Source organism: Gopherus flavomarginatus, chromosome 8 (genome assembly GCF_025201925.1).
Source record: "Gopherus flavomarginatus isolate rGopFla2 chromosome 8, rGopFla2.mat.asm, whole genome shotgun sequence".
NCBI lineage: Eukaryota > Metazoa > Chordata > Testudines > Testudinidae > Gopherus > Gopherus flavomarginatus.
Window position 1 is genome coordinate 13,274,828 of NC_066624.1, and position 12,007 is coordinate 13,286,834.

General features: G+C 41.9%; 1 protein-coding gene across 12 annotated transcripts in view; it reads right to left on the reverse strand.

The window, feature by feature from the left end:
* Positions 1 to 1,723: 1,723 nt before the first annotated feature.
* Positions 1,724 to 12,007, reverse strand: part of KIAA1210 (KIAA1210 ortholog) — a 100,621-nt gene continuing 90,337 nt past the window's right edge. For 6 of the 12 annotated variants that reach the window (XM_050964477.1, XM_050964474.1, XM_050964475.1 and 3 more), the window contains 4 exons: positions 9,387 to 10,976; positions 8,531 to 8,682; positions 7,519 to 7,624; positions 1,725 to 4,231 (listed from right to left, as the gene is read on the reverse strand). In XM_050964477.1, coding sequence (XP_050820434.1) covers positions 4,056 to 4,231; positions 7,519 to 7,624; positions 8,531 to 8,682; positions 9,387 to 10,976 — 2,024 coding nt within the window. In that variant the 3' untranslated portion in view covers positions 1,725 to 4,055. Of the gene's footprint in view, positions 4,322 to 7,518; positions 7,625 to 8,530; positions 8,683 to 9,386; positions 10,977 to 12,007 lie in introns of all 12 variants that reach the window. The other 6 variants (XM_050964479.1, XM_050964471.1, XM_050964476.1 and 3 more) reach the window with 3 other exon arrangements.

The following is a 12,007-nucleotide window of genomic DNA, read 5'->3' on the forward strand; positions in this document are numbered from 1 at the left end:
GACTTTTCCCAACTTTTTTTCAAAGCATTTGTTAAAAATATTTTTCAAAATTGTCACTGAAATGGTAACCATGTCTAGAAACATCTTAGATCAATTTTTCAATTAAGTGTTGGGGAAAACAGATCCATTTCAAACCCTTTGGATCAAAACTCTGAAATTTTGTAATGCTTCAGAAAACTAATTTTTCAGTTTTTGATAAACTCTAATTTCAGGGTGTCTGAGTTTTGGAGAGTGAGGATTGTATCCATCAGCAGGAGAACCTAAAGAGGGTCTGAAAGGAAACTCCATTTGATATATCTAGGAGTATGAAGGTTCATAAGGCACCATCATGTCTCACTATGAATAAATCTACTCTAGAGATAATAGACATTAGATTAACACAGACTGCCTTGTTCAGCTGATACTACATTATCAGCTGTGTGCAAAGCTTAGTGCATAGGAACTTAAACGTAAATGAGAAGACACACATTTAGGCTAAATAGGGTCTAGTTCAACCAAGGCCATGGGGACACTTGACCCTGAGATGATTGGGGGAGGGATAGCTCAGTGTTTTGAGCATTGGCCTGCTAAACCCAGGGTTGTGAGTTCAATTCTTCAAGGGGCCACTTAGGAGGATCTAGGGCAAACTCAGTACTTGGTCCTGCTAGTGAAGGCAGGGGGCTGGATTCCAATAGCCTTTCAGGGTCCCTTCTAATTCTGAGATATGGAGGCAGCAGGACCAAATTCACAAAACAGTGGTGGAGCAAGCAGTACAGCATAGCCAGTCTACCCCTGGATCCTGCAAACACTTCTGCCTGTGCTCAACTTTAAGCATGCATGTAGGCCTACTGGAGTCAATGAGACTATGCATATATTTGCAAGACTGGAGCCCTGATCTGCTGATATACACTAATCTGAGAGTAAAAACATTCATGCAGTTTGCTACTGAACCAGCTCCCTTCCAAAAGCAGCAGTAGACTATGCTATTCAGTGATTTGCTTATTTTATAATAATAATAATAATAATAATAGGAGATTACCAATCTCCTAGAACTGGAAAGGACCTCAAAAGGTCAAGTCCAGCCCCCTGCCTTCACTAGGAGGACCAATTTTTGCCCCAGATCCCTAAGTGGCTCCCTGAAAGATTGAACTCACAACCCTGGGTTTAGCAGGCCAGTGCTCAAACCACTGAGCTATCCCTCCCCATTTAACATAAAAGATGAAGCAAAACAATCACTGAAGGTTAGAGCCAAGGCAGGTGGTATGTTTAGTATTCCCATCTTTACTCAGTGATGCTGCAAATTTATATACTGGATAAACATTATATAGCATTTCTATTCCCTGGCCTGACAGCCAAAAGGTACCTGCTCCATGGCTGTACCCCAAAATGCAGCTGGATGTTTAAATGGGCTGTTATTAGGAAATGTTAATAGAGGCTGGTAGGCCTAACGTAAGGCCCATACACTTTGATTTTGTTAGGGCAACCTATTGCTCAGTTTCTATAAACAAATATACTATAGAAGTTTACAGAATTCTGCTTATTGAGAGTCAGCAAAATATAGATAATAAGGATTTCTAGAGTAGCATCCTGTCCAGACAACAGCAGTTCTGCTGCAAGGAGTAGGGAATGTCTCGTCTGGTCACCAAATTCTTCTGGTCAACTAATTTAAAAAAAACAATTATTACTGATATTCCAGTTCATCAAGAGCTTAGGCTCCATTCCTCTCATCAATGCTACTGCGCCAGCCCCTTGACTTCAAGGTCCACAAAGCAAAGCATAAGACAGAGATTTCTTTCAGAATTGTTGAAAGAGCCCCACACTGCAAGAGAGACTGCACCAATTGTCCCATGACTTCAAAGAAGACTAAATACAGTCTCTCACCTCTGTGATGCTCAGTTCAAAGCCCTGTAGGTAGAGTTTTCCCCAACCTGGAATCTATACAGTATATCAACCCATCCAACACAAACAGTTCTTCAAGGACTGCTTCCCTAATGCCAGTCCCGCCCCTCCGGAATCACAACCCATTCAAACCCTGAAAAATTCCATCATGACAATAGCGTTTAATAGTAAACCAAATATGGGAATAGAATACAAAAGGGGGTCCTCCAAGGTGAGGATTACAAAAACGTATATACATACCATACAATGAGACACAATATCAAGAACAAAAGCAACAAGGGAATAGATAAATGCTGTTATCGTTTGCAGTAGTTTAGGTGTGGGGTTGCAATCCAGACTGGCAAAGAACAGAAGAGAAATAGCAATATATAGGAAAGTGCATATTTTAAGCAGAGGGTCAGTAAACCCATGTATGTGATATCAGCTGCAGAAAACCATAGCAGACAATGTTTAATTTGTTCTTTTACATAATACTCTCAAATTTTAGAGAAATACAAGTGCTTTAGCACATTGCAGGAGAAGATACTAACAAGAAGTAAAACAGGCCTGTAACCTTTACTCTTTCTGATTAGAATTGACTCATAAGAGCAAACCCATTAACTTAGGTGGGACTATTTGCGCAAGTAAGTTGTTCAGCCACATGAATAAGAGTTGCACAATCTTCATTAGCAATGGATACAGATTTCAGAAGTAGTAACATACTTAAATTCAGGCCAGAATCAACAGGTGGGAGTCCAGATAATGAGTTACTCCAAGGTCAAACGTGTTGTTTCATATTTAGACCTCTTGCCACGCACCATTTTTCTTAAAGATGCTACCCAACTTGTTTGCGAAAGACAATCTGTTAGACACATCAGACTTCAATGTTTTCATTGGCTGTATAGAGAAAATGTTTTGCAAATGTGCAATGTACAGGCAGGTGCAGTTTGGTTGTCATGACACTGATGTCACTAAGTCATTTTACAAAGTTTATTTTTAAAGGATCTGATTCTGCTCCCATAAAAAAGTTAGTGGCAAGACTCCTACGACTTCAGTGACAGCAGAATTGACCCTAAAAGAGCAGCTGTTTGCCAGCTATGTGTCTTTAGATAGATGCTCAGCTTCAGCTTTCAGTTATGTATTGATGGCTAAGGGTGGATGTTGAGTGCATCTTTCCCCCCTCCCCCCAAACTGTAAAGGAAATAGTCTAAAAATCATAGTGTGATGAATATGGACAGTGGGATGCTGTTCATGGCAAACAGGTATCCTTCTACACAGAAAACAAGAGTGGGTCAAACCTTCCCCACCTCTGCCGTTAGCAGGAATATTTCACTAAAGAGGCTTACGAAGAGAAATTGCTTTATGCTAGAAATTAAATGTAAAATACTTTAGCTTAGGTATAAGGACCAAATTCAGAATCTCCAAACTACGTTAAGGTCAGTGGAGTTATTCCAGATTTATAGAGGTAACTGACCAGAATTTAGTCCTTAGAAGGTACTGATTTTTTTAAAAAATACATTAGCAGTAGAACACAAAGGCAGTTGCAGTACTGGGCCTTTCCAGCAGATGGTATAATATAAGGCATGAGGCCCAAGGCAGAGTGACTCAACTACCTAAAAAATGAGAATCCTCTGAATCTGCATTGCTGCTTGTGTCTTGTTTCATTTAAGAAACAGATATGTTAAAAATCAGAACCACAGTCAGACCTGCCCTAGGCCAAGCTTTAGAGACATATATGCTACTACATCAGTGACAGCCAGTCTGGATGCTCCAGTGCAGAGCTCTAAAACCATTCTGTGACACCAAACAAATTCAATGCTCAAAGTGAAATCATGCAGAATACTGTATTGTGTGCAGGGTACTTTAACCTCCCCTTTTAGAAAGGAAATGCTTCAAAGGCATGAAGTGCCTCCTCCCAGAGCACCACTGTCTTTTAGTCAAACATGTGATCAGTATGAATTGGTCAATTGGAATTTCATAGTATTTTGTCATGGAAAATGCTCAGTTTCCTAATGCTGGTGGTTACTGCAGGTTAACCCGTCAGTGGCATTTCATCTTCACATGTTCACAGCTACAGTCTGTGCTGAAAGTTCTAAGGCTTTTATCTTATCCCCTCAAAAAATGGTCCCAGCGAAGAAGTTACTATATGGAGTTAATATAGTTATTGGCAGTACAGAGGAGGACACTGTTGTCATTTGCTATTGAACAATCTGAGGCATTTCACTCCAAGCTTTGGCTTTTTTCTTGGCCAGGGACAGCCAGGGTGGTTCAGCAGAGCTGCACGGTGTCATTGGCAGATTACAGGATTGTCTCGTTTCCTTTTCAGTGGTGGGAACCACAGACGCTTCCTGAGCCATAGGTCCAAGTGTAACTGCTGAGAACAATGCCAGTCAGTCATCAGAACACAGGAGAGTTAGACAGAACTTACGCTAACTTTTTTTCCTGCTCTTTAAAGTGACGTCACCTAGAGGTGAAACAAAACCAAAAGTGACACAATTTCACAAAGCAACAGAGATAAGAGGAGGAATTGCCAGACTAGATCTGACCAGTTGTCCAGAGACCAGTGCCCAGTCTGTGACAATGGCCAGTACCAGCTGCTTCAGATAAAGGTGTCAAACTCTGTAGTAGGCACTTAGCCTGTCTCCAATGAAAGCTTTCTCCTAACTCCCAATATTTAAAGGAAGGCTTAAGCCCTGAAGCACGAGTAAATTTTTCCAAAATTCCTGAGGGATTTTTATCTTGTTGTTCATATGAATATCCAATTGCTTTCTGGATCCTGCTAAAAACTCTTGGCCACAAGTATAGCTTGTGGCAGGGAATTCCACAGGCTCATTTTGCATTGTGTAACGCACAAGTGGCTCGAGGAGTCAACCCCATATGATCATGTGCTGCATGGGAAGAATCACTCCAAGTTTACTTGGGCTAGCAGAGAATGACAGGCATATCCAACACTGAGTGGTCTAGAGATTTACCTTCCAGTCTTTATTGCCAACAAAAATACTTGTACTATAAAAATGCTATTAGGAAACAAATATGCGTTAAACCCATACTACATCTTCTTGGACATGTTAGCCAGAGGGGAGGGAAGTTGACAGGATAATGTGACTAGATATTCTTTTCAAATAAAGCTTTTGAAATCTGCAGCCTATCACATGCCTGGTGGCATCTGCAAAGACTAAGGAATGTTGATACTGTTGCTGGTAAGGCTCTGAGCTACTATTTAAAAAAATGCCTAATTTATCGATCTTATAGAAAATATTGAAGACTGATGTCTTCCAACAGGTTGCACGGCACTGGACAGAATGCAGCCTTACACATAAACAACTGAAATATCTCAAGGGACAGTTCACAAGCCATTTGACATTCAGCACATTCCTTCCACTTTAACAGATTGTATTTCATTTGGAAGTATAAATCAGGGCCTGAAAAAGCCAAACCTTCTCTTATGTTTAATTAATATCTACAAGTCTTTGCATGGTATGCAGGAAGGGAGATAAGACAAGCATGAATGGAAACTATTTATGGGTACAGGCAAAGTTAAGCACAAGGGGCCTTGATCCTGCATGCACTGAGATCAGTGAAAAAATGCCCATTCAACCCAATAACACCTGTCGGTAAAGCCTGCCCCTAGAATCAGCTCAGTAGGACCCTGGGCCTCAGCCTAGGACAGCCCTGGCTGTGCCCTGCAGGGGGCAGACTATAGCAGAAGGGACAATGCTCCCCTAATAAGAGCAGGTCAAGCTCCAGATATAGGATCACTTTTTCAACAGTGCTTACTTAATGTAGGGACTTAGGCCCCGATTTTTAAAGGTGCTCAGGCATTGCTGCACTCAGCAGTGCCACACTTAACTGATTTAGGAGCCTCTCTCATTTTTCAAAAGGGAAGTAGGCACTTAGGAGCCAAAATCCCATTGACAGTTGATGATACTTAGGTGCCAGCAAGGCTTAAATACCTTTTTAAAATGTAGGCCTCCAGTCTCAAAGGGTGTTAGGCTCCCAAGTGCCTAAGTCACTTTTGAAAAAAGGGACTTGGACACTTATGAAGATCATACCCATATTCCTCTGTATTGAGTGAAAGTCAGTCTCAAGTCCCTTGGACAGTCTCAAGAGCATAGGCTTAAAAAGTGGGAGTGGAGTGTAGCACAGAGAATGGGAGAATCTGAGGTGACATGGGCTTAAGGACATGCTAATAGGAGGTCTAAATAAGCAATCCCGTTTCTGGCCTGACATTTGCTCCAAGAGAGGAGTAATGCAGGATCTGGTTTCTCAGAGCTCTCTCCTAATCATCACATTTTACCCTGTGCTAGACATGAACCAAGCCACACCTGCCGACCTGTACAGGACACGTATCATACACACAAGCCGCAATCACTTATCAAGTGTAGAAAGAAAACTTTTTTAACACCCATTTATGAGTCAAAAAGTGTGTCCAAGGTTACCACTTGCTCTGGAAGTTATATACACTCCTTGTCCCTCAGCCAAGTCAAACTATTGGCTCCTTTAATATGAGTAAACAAGGGGAGTCTAAGTTTTGAAAGTCTCCTGTTTTGTTGGTCATGTGGGGAGAATGCTGGCAGCAGGTGTGGTGTTTTTCTGAACTGTTGGGTAATGGTGACTTTCTTGAGAACATCAACATTAGTCAGAGATAGTCAATTTTCAAGAGGTGGAAGAATTGAGTGACCACAGCTGCTACCACTGTGGGGGAAAGACATTGTATACCAGGATGATCCATGGAGCAAGACAATGCAAAGAAAGGTTTAATGCTGCTGCAACTTTCATGGGTGGCATGAATTTCAGCCAAAGTGAAAATCCAGGTGTCTCCGGCAGAGGCATGGGAGGAATTTTCAGCCCAGTCCTGACTGTACTCCAGAAGGAGACATCTCAAACTTCCTACCTGCTTACCATTATCTAGCTTTGGGCCAAGTTTACCAAGTATGGGAATGAAGCTGGTACATAATGGAATCCTTAAAAAAAAAAAAAAGGATCATAGCTGAATCACACACTGTTGAGCTGGCAGCTAACGTTTCTGTGTCATGTGATTCCTCAGCCAGTCATCCATTGCTATGTCAGCGACCCAGGATGGGGAGGAAGGCGAGAAAGTCTATTCACTTACTTACAAGAAAGCTTTGAAGTTAATAGATTTTGTTCAGTAAAATATATTCTTAGCTGCAAGTTTGAATCATGTTATCTGCAAATGGTTCCAGCTCTGATTTTAGGCATAGCCCTGAACAAGGGCTGGGGCATACGCTGCATCAGTCTCCTCAGAAAGCACCATGAGGCACACACCTCTGAGCCACGGTTACTCCCTACTGGTTGTAATTTACTACTGGCCTCTAGTCGCAGTGAGTCACTACATCACCAACCACCCCCTTCCACACCCTGAGTCAGGAACTGTGGCAAGCGGGCTGAGGATGGAACTTTTCTCCGCTCACCCCCCACCCACCTGCTCTGGGGATGGAGTAAGCAGGAGAGTAGCATTATCGACATGTCTGGACGCAGCCTAGTGGGTGAAAATGCTGAGCATCCACCCTCTGAAGATTATGCCCATTTAAAGGTTTCTCAGGCTGGGCAGCCAAAAATGGACACACCCAAAAAGTCACTAGTGAAAATCTTGGCCATTACTGTGAGTGAGTCAGACACACACACTTTAAAAAGAAATACCTGCTGTAGCAGACATAGTGATCTTCATTTGTGATTTCTTCTCCTGAGCGCACAGGCTGGGAGTTACGTTCTTCCCCAATAAATTCTCACTAGCACAAGTCACTCGCTTTAAGGAAAAAAACAAAGAATGCAAATCAGGAAACCAGAAAGTGTAAATAATTACACACAGGAAGCAGTTCCCCTTTAAGGTTCGATCAGAGGTGGACTTTGAGAATTCACCAGAAGAGAAACAAAAATGGGGCACAGGTGCTTTGGGGAATATAACAAGGCAGGCCAGGTGCTTCTCCCTTTACACAGCTTTTCAATGGCATGTTTAACAATCACTACTTGTGATATCGTATCCACTTACCATTAAGTCTGTAATACACTTATGATCACAATGATCACTGAAACAACAATACTGCTTTGTCCTTCCTTGGCATCCTCTATCCAAGGATCACAAAGTCCTTTACAAATGTTACTGAATTAAACTTCCCAACAGCCCTGCAAAGAGGACAATTATCCCCATTTTACAGATTAAGACAGTGAGACACAGGTCAAATGACTTGCCCAAGGTCACACAGGAAATCTGTGGATGAACCACAAACCTTTTGTCTCCAAGTCCTGTGCCAGAAACAGTTCTCAGCAGCAGAGCAGGGGCTGTGGAAAACTGCCATAACTTAGAGCAGCTTTTTGTGGCCGCTTTAAATTGTGCTGGGCATTTGGCAGACCCCTTGCGGGGTTCAGAATATAAGAGGCACAAAGATGAATACGGCAGGAAAGGCGTGTTGCAGAGTCTGACCCCAAAATTCCAAAGACCTGAGCTGCGGATATGGCCAAATTCACATCTATTCATTCGCATCAACAATTGTCTGTGGGCACAACATTAGAAATTGGTTTTGAAAATTTGGTCATAAACATTACTAAAAACCTGCTATCCAAGAACATCAAATTCAGTATTGTGTACAGGTATCCTGTCAGACTGTCATAGTATTCACAATGGTTCTAGTCTACCAGCCACTAGGTACCATACCTCCTCTTGATCCGTTTTGGTCAACAATTTGTCCTCCCTTTTATGTCCTTTGGCAAGAGGATGACCTTGAAAACCTTTCTGCTTTAGTTTTGCCATGGAGACCCAAGCTGGTTCAGAGGTAACAGTTTCCAAATGCGGACTAGGGACTTTTTCTATAAAAGAAGCATTTTGGAAGTAAAAAAGGGATTTAGGGCAAGTCTATCAAAACCTAAACAGTTTTGTGTTTTAAATCCTTCAGTGAATACTCTTTGAAAAGGGTGAAGATAACATTAATTTCCTTGCTGATTTTGTCTTTGTTCCTCGGCAAGGATGCTTGTCCTTTTGATCTACTGGAGTCTTTAAAGTCAATCGGGGCAGGATTCAGCTCTCAAAGCAACAGGCTGACAGTACAGGCTAAATGTAGAGTGATGACCATTGCTCTTATGTAATCCAGTTAGAGACAAAATGCCTTTTTGTTTCCCAAATTTTTTAGAATAAAAAAATCACAACTAATGTGATACCTGGTTAAGTTCTAAATTGCATTGGCCTAACAATTAGCTGAAAACAAATTCTACAAATTCCACAAAAACTGGGCAAAAATGGCCTATTTTATATTTCTGATGCCCTGTTACTATTCTAGCTTGAATATACTGTATGGTGGAACCTAAGAATTTTCTCGAATAGCCTAAACCCAAGATACAAGTCCAAACTGACATCAGCTGAGTTACAGCAGAGCTGAATAGGGTCCTGTATTTCAGGGTCAAGTCTATTAAAGAAAATGTTTACTCTTTCCATATCCCTGGCTTGCCGCTCTTTGTAATGGCCTTGCACAGCCATTATTCTCAACAGTCTTTGGATACAAGCATAGTGTAATTACCTGAAAGTTTGTTAGAGTGTTGCTTCTTTGAGACTTCTTCAGGTTTTGCTTTGGGGGCATTTTTCTCTTCCACGACAGCTGATTTTTTAGCTAACACTTTCTGGTTGCCTGGAAGGCCGTGAGGTGGCCTCCCAGTGCCTACTGATTTTTGATTCTCCTTGACTGAACCAGAAGAGGTGGTGTGAACAGCTAATGGAATCTGCTTTGGAGATTCACTGTGGTACTTTAGCAAAGAGGATGTTCTTCTCAGTCTGATCCCAAATGGGTTTTCAGCATTCTGTGTTTCATGCTCAGCCCCCTCCAAGGAAGAATTCAAACTGGCCTTGTTGCTCTCATTATCCCCCTCAAACCCTTCAGGGTTGTTTTTTGTAGACTCTTGCCTGGTGGTATCTAAGTGAGCTGTTCCTTCAAACAACTCTGGTCTTATGGGAGAGGATGGGGAGCTTCTAGCACAGGAATCTTCCTTGGAATTTGAACCTCCCGAAAGAGATCTTTGCCAGGCAGGAGCAATAGTAAATCGAACTGGTTTTGTAGCAGCAGATTTCAATGGAGTCTTTACATTTTCCTCTGGAGATTTGCTTTCTTTCTTTGTTTTCTCTTGAGAAGTTACACCACCTAACAGGTTCTGCTGACTATCACCACTAAGAGGGATACAACTCTTGAAGCCAGCCAAACTGGAGGAGGCAAGGCATCCGATGGAATGTTTTTCCAAGTTGTTGGATGCATCTGTCTCCTGATTGCTTTGGCTAGCCTTTGAAACAGGACAATGCATTTCTGGTTTAAAATGTAGCTCCTTGTTCACTTTGCTCTGAGGCAGCATGCAATCTATATCTGACACAGACACAACTGAGTCTTTTTGTAGGGATGTTTTTGAATCTACATGGTCTTTGGATGGCTGAAGTTCTGTAACTTTGCAAATTTCTTTATCATCTTTTGCTGCTGGGGTATTTTCACGCACTGAAACAGCCATCCAATCTGCTTCAGAGGATGTCTCCAAAGCGGCTAAAAGAACCTGTGAAACACACACTGCAGGATCTGAATCAGACCAGATGAAGTTGTTCTCATTGGTACAAGGCTGTTCTTCCACTTTTCCTACAAGTGCCACACCCCCGTCTCCAGGCTCTTTGTCACTTTGGTCTACTGGTTGTTTTAAGGATACCTTTGTGGCACCTGCCAAACTATTTATGTCCTCCTTTTCCAAGGAAATGCCATACGAGTCAGAAGCTAACGTGTCCTGAAATACAATTGCGTCTGGTTCAGTCCGTAGAGAGTCAGAAAGTTCAATTATTTCACCAGTATTTTGCACAAGTAGTTTGAATTCACCAATAGAGTCATCAGAGCAGTAAGGTACCAGTACTTCCTCTGCCTTGTTCTCCTCCTCAGACTTTGCTAGAGCAGACTGCACATCTGTTACTTTAGATTGATGATCTGTTTCTATAGAGCATGCATCAACTTCTATCAAAGTACAAACTACATCCACAGGGGATACAGAATTCCGAGGGCTACTTGTGGAATTGTCAGTCTTTGTTATGGCCTGTGTCTCCTTAGCACCACTTCCTTTTCCATTATTCTCCTCCAAGACCAATGAACCTGTGTTGAACAAAAGAAAACAAATCTATGCTTGATGGTTACAATGAAGACTCCTGCACTCCTCAACCCTCCTGCCACTGTAATTCATAGTAGGTACTGTGGTCATTTGCTAATAGTTTCCCAATACCTGGATACCATTTACTAGATACCCAAGGCTGACAAACACACTTAAAAATGGGGAATGGACTGGCTGGCTCAGGAGACTGGTAATGAAATACATTGGCTTCCGTTGGAATATAGCCAAGACTAGTCATAGTTGAAAGCTGCTGTCACCAGGTGCCTGCTCAGCAGCTGATGTATCAAATGCATTGTTGCTTTCAGTTCAGATCTTAGTGTGACAGTATGTACATCAGTGAAATCACCATAACTATTGGCACTATTACTGGTAGTCTCAGGGATGCAATATCTGAAATGGGGATGCTCACCCCACTGATATCTGCCCTGTTCCTGTTCTTTGGCTTTGGAAGCTCGACCTCTAGAACTGCACCCTTTCACAGACTCTGAATTCACCAGAAATAGTGCAAAGTGTCAAATACATCAGAAATAGTGGAAAGAGATGCCCGACTATATACCACACAGAGCTGTGAGCTGTTACGAACCCTCAAGCCCTTTTCACTTCAACATGGCTTGCAGGCACTAAGCACTTCATAGGCAACACTTAGCATCCTGCAGGATCAGGCCTTGAGTTTGGTTTAACAAAACACTGACAATGTTAGAATCAATCAATGCATTTATAACATACTGATCAAAATCAGGGATTCTAAAAATAGACTGTTTGGGAGAAATGTCAGCTGATTTTACTATTGCAGTGAGAATCAATTTTCAGCCAAACAAAGAGAGGAAAAATGGACCTGCTTGTACATAAGCTATTTAAAATCACAATACACACTGTCTCACAAGATGGTTTGTTCCAAAGGTATAATGCTCAGGCAATATATACAGATGTAGGATAAAATTTTCAATAGTGCCTAGGTTACTCAGCAGCATAATCAATGAGATTTAGACTCCCGTGTGATGTAGGTGCTTTGGAA